Here is an 11,715-nt window from a genome sequence, read left to right as displayed (position 1 = left end):
GGACATTCACCTTTAAATTTGTGGCAATTTTTATCTGAAAAGGAAAATTTTAAAGGTTTTCAGCAGCAGATTATTTTGGACTGCAGACATAAAACTTGTTGTGGACTAACCATTTCATCAGAGTGCAGGAATTGGACCCTTTGGATGCAAAAAGCTGTTTGTTTTTTATGAGGATTTGAAAAAAAATAGAACTGAAAAAGTTACACATCCTGCAAGATGTTGTTGGATTAAAACAATTCTGCAAATAAGAGTCAAACTCAGAGTTTTAAAACGTTTTTTATTCCTATATACACCAAGTAAGTAAACAGTCTTCAACTTAAGGCTTTCCTCCACAGAAACGCTGAATACTGGGAATCATTTGGCATGAAAATCAAACAGAAAGCTGCGTTAGTCTGCAGCATGAGAATATTGTGTTAAAGACGCAGATCTCTCAGTGGGAGAGAAACAGTAAAGGTCTCTGCTTCTCCTGACTGACAGGAAGAAGCTTTAAATAAAAAAGAGGCACTTTTCCTTCGTCTTCACAGCTCCTCCGGTGTGCTTTTATATACAAACATGCAGAAAATCAGTCTTTGTCTAAAAAGGCAAAACAGACAAAAGTTTTAAAAGAAGTGATGAACTCTGAAAAACTCAGTTTGATTATTAGCTTTTTATTCAGGTCTGGATGCATAAAAATCTGATTTTAGAGGCATTTCTGCTCATATTTAATATTTTTATGCTTTGCCTCTGAATTTGATTTAATATTCACTAAACTGTCTCATCTACTTGATTAATTTGTCCTTTAAAGAACCAGCTAAGGCACTTTTCCTCCCAAAAGCAAAATTAACTCACCCTTTTTGTTTTCTGTCCAGTTTACTTAATTTATAATAATTCAGAAAATATCTGTAAGGATCACAGTGAGGATGGATTCAGCACAGATTCTGTCCAAACATGTAAATGTTTAAAAATCTTTCAGTTTTATTTGTTTTAATGAAGTTAAAAGCAGCCAGCAGTCTTCTTCCTCTTCCTCTTCCTCGATCATTTAAATCAGGACTGGATGAATAAAATCAGAGTCTGCAGCAGGTAAAATAGTGACGACTCACAGCTACCCCTCAGAACCCCGGTCTAGAAAAAGTGTTTTCTGATTTTAACTCAGAAATGAGTAAAATCACCACATCCTGGTCAGATTTGAATATTTTCAGGCCTGCAGCCAAACTGTGATCCGTGATTAAAGGTCATTAAAGGTCAATCCTCACTTTATTTATTGTCAAAAGAGAACAAAGTCGCATAAAGTATTAAATTAGCCTCCATGATGAGTAACAGATTTATAGAACCAGAAGTTTGAAACCGGTTTTAGCAGCCAGTCTGCAGAAAATCAAAACCATTAATTCTCTCTTCATCACTTCTTTTAAACGTTGAATACGACCCAGATGAATTTACTGAAACATCTTCTAGGAAGAAGCACATTTCCACGCGAACGTCCTTCACAGTCCAGCGGCAGTAAATACAGTGCACAGGGAGGAGAAGGTGCGTTGGATTTATTCACCTGGACCGGTTTAAACCACAACAAGCACCTCCGCTTCAAGTTACTGCTTGAAAAGAGAAAAACTCCAATAGCTTAAGTTTCCAGGCATTTCCTGGCGCGTGAGATTTGACATAAATATATAAATACAGTGTTTATAGTCTGGTGTTGAGGTTTAACACTTCATTCAGGAGGATCCGGGCGGGCGGAGTCCGGCTCCTGGCTCTGCTCTTCGTGGGACGTGGCCACCGCCTCATACTCGCCCGCCGCCGCCGCCGCCGGGCCGCTAGGAGCCTGGCAACGAGAGGAAAACAGGATGACGGCGGCTGGAAGGTGGGCGCTTCCTGCAGGGGGCGCCAGAGCAAAATAACAAACACAAACCAGCAGCTCCTTGAACACAGAACGATCAACTCAGACCGGGTAAATAATCCAGCACCAAACCGTCACTCAATCTGCCCCAACAGGCCTTCATCACATGATGATGAGGAGGATCTGAGGGCCGTTTCACCTCCAGCTTCATCACATCAACCTGATTCATTGCAGCCGTTCAAACCCAAACATGATGCAGAGTCACTAATTACTGGATTCTTATTCAGTAAGGCCGAGCGACGACACATGATCCCACAATGTTCTGATATATTGATAATAAGGCAAGTTTGCTCTCGCAAAAACCAATAAACTGATCATTATTATGTAATTGTTCATCTTAGCTCCAATCTTGTAACTAATAGTTGCCTTTTTTATTTATTTTTCTAACAGTTTTGAATTTCTTTATTTTCCGTCATTTTTTTCAATTTGATTTTTTCTCCTTTTTTCCTTTTTTGTATTAATTTAGTAACTTTATAGGACATTTTAAGACCTAAAAAGCTTTTATTTTTTTTTTTTTTTTTACCTTCTTTGTTTCCTCTATTACTAAATCACAGTCAGTCATATTCAGTTTGGGACAAACCTGCTGAAAATGAGGCAAGAAATCAAATAAAATATGTTTTTTCTTCCTTTTTTTAACCGTTTTGTGTTTATATTTTCCTCTGTTCAGGAGAGAAACTGAAATCTCCCGCCGAGATGCAAAGAGTCCTGATTTAAGGAAACCACGGTTTAACTTTACTGCCATGACTTTAATAAGTCTGATTGGTGTGAACCACTAGAGGGGGGTATAACCACAGAGAAGCACGGTGGTGGCTGCATCATGGACCTGGAATCTCTGCCTTGAAGGAAGAATCATCTCAAAACAATCAGAAGCAAAAACTTCTGTCAAAAGGAGAAATCTGACTTTGTTGCGTCTTTGTTCTCAACAAATTTAAAAAATAATTATTAAGTGTGCAACAATTATCTGAGTAATCAATTATTATGATGATTAATCGATTATTCTGGTGATTGATCGCATGAAAGATGTTCACATTCTGCATATTTGTCATTTGAAGCCTTTTTATAACATTGGAATTACATTAAAAGATGCAAATGAAGTTCTAACATTTGAGGATTTCTCTGATTTCTTGATGAAAATGATTTTCATGTTAAATCCAAAATGTTTATTTTTTTTATCCAGTTTTGGCCTAATGACTGCAGTAATTATGCATTTGTTTTTAAATCTGCACTGAACTATGAATTGACCACTAATATTTCAATAATCGATAAATTGTGATTAAAGGATTCAGCTGCAGTCTGGTTCATGTTTTCCCTCCTGAACCAGGTTTAATCCTCCTCTTGTTCTCTGGACTTGAAGCAACAAAAAGTTCCTGTTTGTCATTTAGTTTTTTATGTTTTCTCATGTGCAAACAGCGGAGCCGCATTCCCTGCAGTTGTTTTTGTCATTACATAATTAGTTCTGCTTTATTTTTGAAGAGCTCACTGTTCGCCTCTGTATCCTCGTCATGACCTCACCCAGCTCTCCGGCTCTAGTTTGCCTGGTTTTGCTCCGTTTCACGTGAACTTAATGCTGACTCAGCGTTTCTGGCATTCAGAAGACGCGTCACAGAACAGAACGACGGACGGACGGACGGCCTGAGCCGACAGGATGTTTCTGGAACCGGCTACCAAGAAAAATGTCTAAAAGCAACACGCTAAATAATCCTGACGTCAGCAGGCAGCAAAACACAAAGACGAACCCCAGACATGACATCATCGATCAGATGTGCTAGACGTTAGCATGCAGGGACGGACACACACACACACACACACACACACACACACACACACACACACACACACACACCACACACACACACACACACACACTTCAGCCCACCGCCACCCTGCACACGGAGGTTTTCCACCAACACGCCTCACCTTTCTGCAGATTGAGCAGGCAGCCGATGAGAGGAGGAAGAGTCTGGTTAGTGAAAATTAAACCATGAAGAAGACACACATCACCATGGAAACAGCGGCTACGTTAGCTCTGATGCTACAGACGTTAGCATAACACCTTAAACTTCTGGGTTTCATCAGGTTCTCAGAGTCACATTGAGATCCCTGAACCAAAACTTTCACATCTGGTAGATGTTTAAATTCTACCAGATTTAAACATCTTTATTTTAAATGCATAAATTGAAGACTTTAAGGATGCGTGCACATCCTGTTTAGTGGTCGGTTTGTTTTTTATTTGGGGAAGAAGCTGGTTAATGAGGGCAGAATGCAAATGTTTGCCACACTTTTAAGATTTCTGGTTGTAAATCATTTCTTGTTGGTCTGTTAGTTATGAAATACCCTGAAGTTTGTGGCAATAACGTGATTTAAAGGTGAAAACGTTTCTGTAGCAGCAGATGCATCAGTAGATAAACACAGACGAATTTTTAGTGGAAAACAAAAAGTTAAAAACAGAATAATTCACAGAACAAGAAGAAAAGACTGAAATAAAATAAAGATTGAAGATGTCAGGAGTTTCAGGAGAAACTTTATGTTCTGTTTCTACCAGGTTGAGAACTTTAGTGCTAAAGTCTGAATTACAAACTTTAGCTCATCATGTTGTTCACTAAATTCTCAAATAAACAAAATTATCATCAGTGAATGAAACAAACATGCAGTTGGAGGTAACAGAAGGTTTTATGTCTTTAATTAAAAGACTTTATTGTTCATCATTTGGACAGACATACAGACAACACTCTACCAACCACTGCATGTAGTTTATTAAATATTATTGCTCTATATGAAGGTTAACTGGCATCTTTGTCTTGTCTGGCTTCAGTTTTATGGTGAAAACTCTCTGGTGTCTGGATGATGTAGTGAACACTGTGTTGCTGTTCACCTGCAGTGGCTGATTTTCTGCAGGGGGGGCGCTCTTCTTCATGTTCATCATCTCTCTGATCTGTACCAGAGCGAAGGCGATGGTGACCCAGGGGGCGCCGGAGAGCACCCAGGCCGGCTTGGTCACGTCCTCCTGGTCCTCCTGGTGTTTGGTTTTCCTGACGGGCGCCGTGGCGAGCGGCCGAGGCGCCGCCGGGCTGCCGGGGGCGCTCTGGCTCTGGACCAGGTCGATGGTGGCGATGGGGACCGGGCTGGAGGGAACTGGGATGTTCTCCGCCAGAATCCTGTCCTCTGGAGAAAAACCCAAAACTGCATGTTTACAGATATGTTGTGAAAATATTAACAGAAGAAAACATCTGAGGATTTAAACCAAAGCCTGATTTTACAGCAATAAACGTGTTTTTTGTTTAAATGTGTCATTTTTCTGTCACCTTTTCCTTCGTTCTCTCCGGTCAGACACTGGATGAAGGAGAAGATGAGGAGGATGACCAGGGAGGCCATGCCGATTCCTCTGAATGTGGCCGCAGCGCCTGCAGGAAGCAAATCAGCAGTTCAAGCCATCACATCTCTGACCGGTCACTTCCACGCAGTCAGTCTCTTACCAAAGTAGCTGACGAACACGCCTCCCACCATGGCGCCGCAGCCCCGGCCCAGGCCCAGATGGAGGCCCTGCAGGATGCCCTGAGCCGACGTCCTGAGCGCCGGGGGGACGGCGGCGCTCAGGAAGGAGATGCAGGCGGCCCAGACAGAGGCGTGGGTCACTCCTGGACACACAGTTCACAGCAGAACCGCTCAAACATGGAGCCCAGAAACATCGGGTCAAGAAGTCACAGACTTTTTAGCATCTTTCTTAATTATAACTGCAAATATTTTGTGTTTTCACAGTGGTCAAATAAGCTTTATCTATAAATTACTGCAGGTTTAAAACATTAGATGATTTAAAAACATTAAAAACAACAACAAACAATATTTTACATATTGATTCTATTTTATATTCTAATCGATTATATTTGAATGGTTTATTAAACAAAGCCTGCATTTTCAGTAATCATCAGTGGATGTTCAGAGTCTTTTTCCTAAGAAATTAAATCAAATAAAAAATAAAAACCCATATTAATATTTTCTGTTGCATTTTAACATCTCAAATTGTCTGAGTCTTTTTTCAAAGGCAGTGAAAACCTGCAGCCGAACTGTCTCTCTTTAAATTTAGGATATTTTTGAATTGTGAGTCTCAGATGAACCTCCCAGGTTTCAACGTTTCAGTAACTGCTGAGCTCTACTTCCTGCTTGCAGTCTGAACGCGCTGCTTCATGTCACCACAAAGAAATGTGAGCTCGTTGCTCACGTGTACGCCACCCTGTGGGCCGCTTCCTGTGGCGTCCCACAGGGAGCTGCTTTCAGCGCCCTTCAATACATCAACATCAAACTTTAAAGCTGACCTACTGTGTTCCTTAAACACGTTAGGACAGAAAACAAGTTCATTACATTTTTTAGAACAAAGATTTCTGCTGTTTTAGAGCCTCTGTCTCTTTAAATCTAAATGAGCTGCAGCTGGCCACGCCCCCAACTCAATATTTACACTTGCACATAAAAATGGCTGCAAGCAGAAGCACAAATGTCAAAGTGCTTATGTTTGAAAAGCATTAGTAAAGCCTTCAGCACAACCAGTCATTTCTGGATGGAAAGTCAACAAAACCCAAATAAAAGTATAAAAACATTCAAAAAGTGAATTTTGCAGACATGTTTCCTTTAAAACTGGCCTCCAGTGTAAACGGATATTGCTCAGCGTTGCTCCCATGAGGCGTGTCTGCTTCCAGAGAAGATCCTGCTTCCCTGCTGTTGACCAAGTCGCCGCCTGATAAACGTCCTATTGGGTCAACACAGGCTGACCCCGCCCTCACTCACCCTGCAGGACCTCCATGGGCAGGACGATCCAGGCGTTCTCCAGATAGGAGATGTAGAGGTAGCGCGCCGTGTTGCAGGCCAGGCCGATGTACAGAACCCTGAGGGACACAGACAGACGGAGCCAGAGTGACTCACAGACCTGCTCACTGGTTCACACCCATCACACCCTGCAGCTCGTGATGGGATTACTTCACTGTTTGTTCATGGAGGTTTTATTGCAAACACACAGACTTAGATGACAGACGTCTTCATAAGCAGCAACACATGACTATTTCAATCAAGACCTTCATGAACAAACCACAGTTCACACAAATATATGGCTGTAAAACCAGGTACCATGGGACAGACGCAAACAAGCGGATCTGATTCAGAGTCAACAGCTGCCAGACACTCTGGATGTGATGCCAGCGTTTGTTTTATCGCTCCAATAAATGCCGATCTGGAGCCTGAAGAGGTCAAGATGAGCCTCTGGTGACAGGAGAGTAGAAATAAACAATCCCATTACACTGCAAAAACAAAACGTCAGTTTGAGCTGCAAAAGTTAAGAAAAGGTCTGCAGAAGTGTAAACTTTTATTTATTCAGTCAGAAATTAAAACTGACTCAAAAAGCTCATCTGAAAACTGCTAAATCTAAATCTGTTTGGTTTTTTACTGCTAATTTTTTACTAGACTTGAAACAAAATAACTTGTTTCAATTATTCCTGAATATGAATCAAAAGGTAACACTTTCTCCAGCAGATTATTTTACTATGACACTGAAATATAAATAATCTGCCAGTGGAACTTTTTTAGTTTTTTTATACATTGAGTAATTATTGACTCCTAAAGCTTGCAGAAAAGTTACTTGTTGTCTAGTTTTCATTTTTCAGATGTTCTAACTTATTTGCACTAGAAACAAGATTTTAAACAAAGAGGCTAAATTGTGTGTTTTTACAGTGAATCCTCCCAGGAGCAGCAGGTGATTCTGATTCATGTTCCTCTCCACTGTCACCACATGCTTGCAGTAGAAATGTTTCCACCAGTTCAAACTTTCTGAGTATTCCTGTGAAGAATACTCAGCCGAGGCGAAGTTTCTGTTTCTAACTGCGTCTGGAAACTCTGCATGCAGCAGCTTTGTTCCCTCCAACCGACTCTGACTGAACCTCATGTCGGTTTCAGATTCTCACTCAGAAACACGCTTTCATCAGCGTTTTTTCACTGAATCTCAGAAACCGTGTTTGGACGATCTTTGTTGTTGTGGTAACGTCTACAGGCGGTACTGAAACTGCAGCCGGGTTCTGAGATGAACCTTAACAAAAACAAACTAAACTGAACGCTACGAATGAAACAATTAATCGGACTAATTTTGATTAATCGACGACTAAAACAATTGTCAACTAATTTTGTAAGTATCCAAGTATTACTTACTAAAACAAACAAACATTAAAAATCATGATTAATTAGAAATATGTGACATTAATAATATAAAAATGTGCAGTTTGAAAACCAACAGAGCAGCTCATGTGCTGCTGCTGCTTCCTTCAGTTATTGATTAACTTGAGTCTCTTCAGCGTCGCTCAGCAGAGCTTCTGGTTTCATTAGGTTCTTATTATAAACCCGGTCCAGAGAGCAGAGCAGAACCACGGCCCGGTTCTGAGAGCTGCAGCCTGAAATCCAACCCGTCGCTCTCAGATGTCCCTGCTGGACGGAAAGCCGGAGCATCAATGGCAGCTTTGTCTCTGCGCTCGGCCGCAGAACAAAACCGCGTTCTGATTCTGCTGGACCCGCGCCGCCGCCAACGCCGCCATCGGCTCACTCACTGCGGGGAATCTCTCCACATCCAGACTGAATATCAGGCAGACATGTTCATTACATCAACCACAACAGAACAGGGTCTTCTGTAGCAGCAGGTAAACTAAGCTGAAGAAAACTGTAGAAATCATCCAGAGAACCGGTCTGTGAAATGGAACCGACCAACAATCAGCTGCACCGTTTCCCAGATCCACCACCATTTCTTCCAAAAAAAAGTTAATATTTTGGTTTGCTTTCGTCACCCACCCAAATTTAAGACTTTTTAAGACCTTTATGAAGGAAATTTAAAAAGCATATATCTACAGAAATGTCCAAACTGTCCAGATGAGTGGTGATAAATATGAACCAGGAGAAGATAAAACTTTGTCACTTTAAGGAATAAACAGATTCACAAAGTTTGTTTTCATCTTAAATGGGACATTTACATATATTTGTACAGTTTTAACTTAATTACTGCTGTTTGTTGTTCTTTCAGCATTTGGTCTTTGGTTGAGTCTGTATACTCCAGTTAACAATTAATCCTTACCAAGGTTTTGACTAGAACTTTAATCATCACATCTGATTATTTCAGGCTGAACATTCCTCTGTTCGGTCATCAACAGAGGGACGTGATTCCAGACGGTGTCGATTTGTCGACTAAAGTGTTGGATCTTCAGACTCCGTAGAATAAAAATCGTCAATCGGACACAGATTGAGTTAAAAGTTGAGCGTTTCCTACCTGACGTGACCAACAAGCTCAATGAACTTGTGGCTGGTGAAGTAAGCGCCGAGTTCGGAGATGTGGCTGAGGACGGAGCAGACCCCGAACAGCGTGGTGGTCCCCTTCAGGTCCTCCAGGTGCCAGTACAGGAAGCTGAAGACGAAGCCGTAGCCGAAGCCCATGAACCAGGCGACGAAGAGGACGGAGCTGTAGCGCACGGTGCACAGCAGCCTCAGCAGGTCGCTGTAGTGGAACTCCTGGGTGACCTCTGACACGGCCGGAGTCTGGGCCGACGAGCCGGAGTCTGGTGAGGCCTGGCCGCTTGCCGAGTCCTCCACCACCTCCGGCAGCTCCTGCCGGTACTCCTCGCTCTTCTCAAAGTAGAACTGAGTGGCCACGACGAAGGCCACGCCCATCAGCACGCCGAAGATGATGAAGGCGAGGCGGTAGTTGTGCAGGCGGTACTCTGGCAGGACGCAGCCGATGCCGTCGATCAGGACGGTGATGTGCGTGTGGTCGATCCAGATGCCCACCGCCAGCATGGCCAGGCCCCAGCCCAGGGACCCCCACATCCTCTGCAGGCCGTACCGGTCGCGGGCCTTCCCCAGGTACTGCAGGGTGACGGTGTCCACGATGGTCACAGCGGGGGCACTGAAGAACTCGCCCACGATGATGACCAGCAGGATCAGCAGGAAGATGCTCTCCACCTGGTCCTGGTTGTAGATGATGTGGTAGTCCTTGTTGGCGGTTGTGGTTGGGGGGGTGGTGGTGGTCTGTAGGGTGGTGTTGCGTGGAACCTCAGTGGCGTTGATGGACGTCGAGTTGTCGATGCTTCGATGTTGCCTGTAGGGAATACTGAAGGAACTGTGCAAGACTTCAGGAACGTTGGGGAAGTCCATGACGCTCCGCCGGCTTCTGGTTTGGTTGGTGGAGTTGGTCGGGTTGGTGACGTTCCCAGGAGGAACAGCGGTGGTGGGTGGGGGAACCGTCGCCGTAGAAACACACTTCATCTCCGCTGGTTGGACAAACCCAATGCCACAGTTAAAGACCAACCAACACATGACGGAGAACAGCAGAACCACCTTCCCTTTCTTAAAGCGGTCCGCCACTACGCCCCAGAAGGGGGCGCTGCAGAACTCTATAAAGTACCGGATGCCAACAAGCAGGCCGCTCCGACTGGCCGACATGCCAAGCTGTTTGTAGTAGACCGCCAGCAGGGGGTGCAGCGAACCGTAGGCGGCGTAGAAGAAGAAGTAGAAGACTTTAGAAATGAGCAGGTGGCTGTTGATGCGGAGGCACATCCTCTCGCAGCAGTCCACCGGGTCAGGCTGCGGCGCCGGCAGCGGCTCGGGCGGCGCCGGCGTGGACACGCCTTCCTGCTGCGCCGTGGACAGGGTGTTAAACGGCTCCGCCAACACATACTTCCTCTTCTGATCCTCCTCATCGTCCGTCAGGATGGCAACCTTATCGTCAGCAGGCATATCTGGAAGATAAGAAAATGAGGAAGAGGAGGAGAAACGGTTGGTTTACAAACCAAATGAAGAAGAGCTGGGAGGTCCAGCAGAAACTCAACAAGAAAACTAAAAGCCTTCTGGAGATCACCTGTTGTCCTCCATCTTTCTCTCACAGATAAATCATTCATCAACATCAATACTGAGCTCAGACATATAATAATGTGATTATAAATACGACTGTCTCTTGAGGAACATCAGTTTTAAACAGTGCTCACATTCTTCCTTCAGTCCAACATGAAGCCTGGCCTGCGCCTCCAGGAAGAACACATGAAAACCTGAAACTCTTGTGGAGCAGATTCTTTAAATATTCCTCAGAGAGATTTCATGCATTCTCTTATGGCAATGCTTTGATTCTGATGTGATTTGAGTGAAAAAACATCAAAATAAAAAGTTTTTCTGGTTCACAGATCAACAATAAAATAAACCAGAAAATCTGATATTTGATTTGAATTTGGGCCTAAAAATCCAAATAGGCTGGACCCTCTGAAAGCCCACGGACCAGATGTTCAGACCCATTGTGTTGTTCCTGTCTGACACTGCAGGTCATATGCGGAAGTTCCTCACATTTTATTTAAAACATCATTTATTTCAACATGCTGCGATTCAAATCAATGAAATGATGACGAATTTACGGAAAATCCTCACAAAAGATCAGTTAGTCATTTATAAGGTGGTTAAACAGGAAGTGACTCTTGACGTCAAGTTTTCTCCTCCTGTAAGTCCAATTTAAACATTTCAATTGTCTTCCTTTAACAAATAAAGGACAAACTCGTGGTTTTCCTACCTGCTCAGGTCACCGCTCCCATTAAACTGTGACTGCGCAGTGTTTTCCTGAATTTCTCTGTTGTTCCTGGGACATTGTTTTCACACAAAACCCCGAAAATTAATGCTAAAAACGAGTCCAAACTGTTTAAATTCACGATGACGAGTCCATGTCTGCGTTCTGTAGAGAAATTAAAACGTTTCTCCGGTTCGGATCCCTTTTGTTGTGAGAACAACAGCGGCTCGTCAAACCGGAGAATCCACCTGTCTCGAAACAGACGTCAGCTACAAAGCAAGCTAGTAGC

General features: G+C 43.3%; 1 protein-coding gene across 1 annotated transcript; it reads right to left on the bottom strand.

Moving 5' to 3' along the window:
* Positions 1-257: 257 nt before the first annotated feature.
* LOC129353470 (major facilitator superfamily domain-containing protein 6-A-like) lies at positions 258-11,715 on the bottom strand. Its single transcript, XM_055022819.1, has 7 exons — positions 11,433-11,715; positions 9,153-10,617; positions 6,644-6,741; positions 5,341-5,502; positions 5,170-5,268; positions 4,740-5,029; positions 258-1,792 (listed from the first exon to the last, which is right to left on the bottom strand). Exons 2-7 carry the CDS (start codon positions 10,613-10,615, stop codon positions 1,682-1,684), a joined length of 2,223 nt encoding a protein of 740 aa, XP_054878794.1. The 5' UTR covers positions 10,616-10,617; positions 11,433-11,715; the 3' UTR covers positions 258-1,681.

This window comes from Poeciliopsis prolifica, unplaced genomic scaffold, assembly GCF_027474105.1.
Source record: "Poeciliopsis prolifica strain line A6 unplaced genomic scaffold, Auburn_PproV2 SCAFFOLD091, whole genome shotgun sequence".
NCBI classification, from domain to species: domain Eukaryota; kingdom Metazoa; phylum Chordata; class Actinopteri; order Cyprinodontiformes; family Poeciliidae; genus Poeciliopsis; species Poeciliopsis prolifica.
The sequence above is the reverse complement of the archived record's forward strand: the minus strand, read 5'-3'. Positions and strand labels throughout refer to the sequence as shown.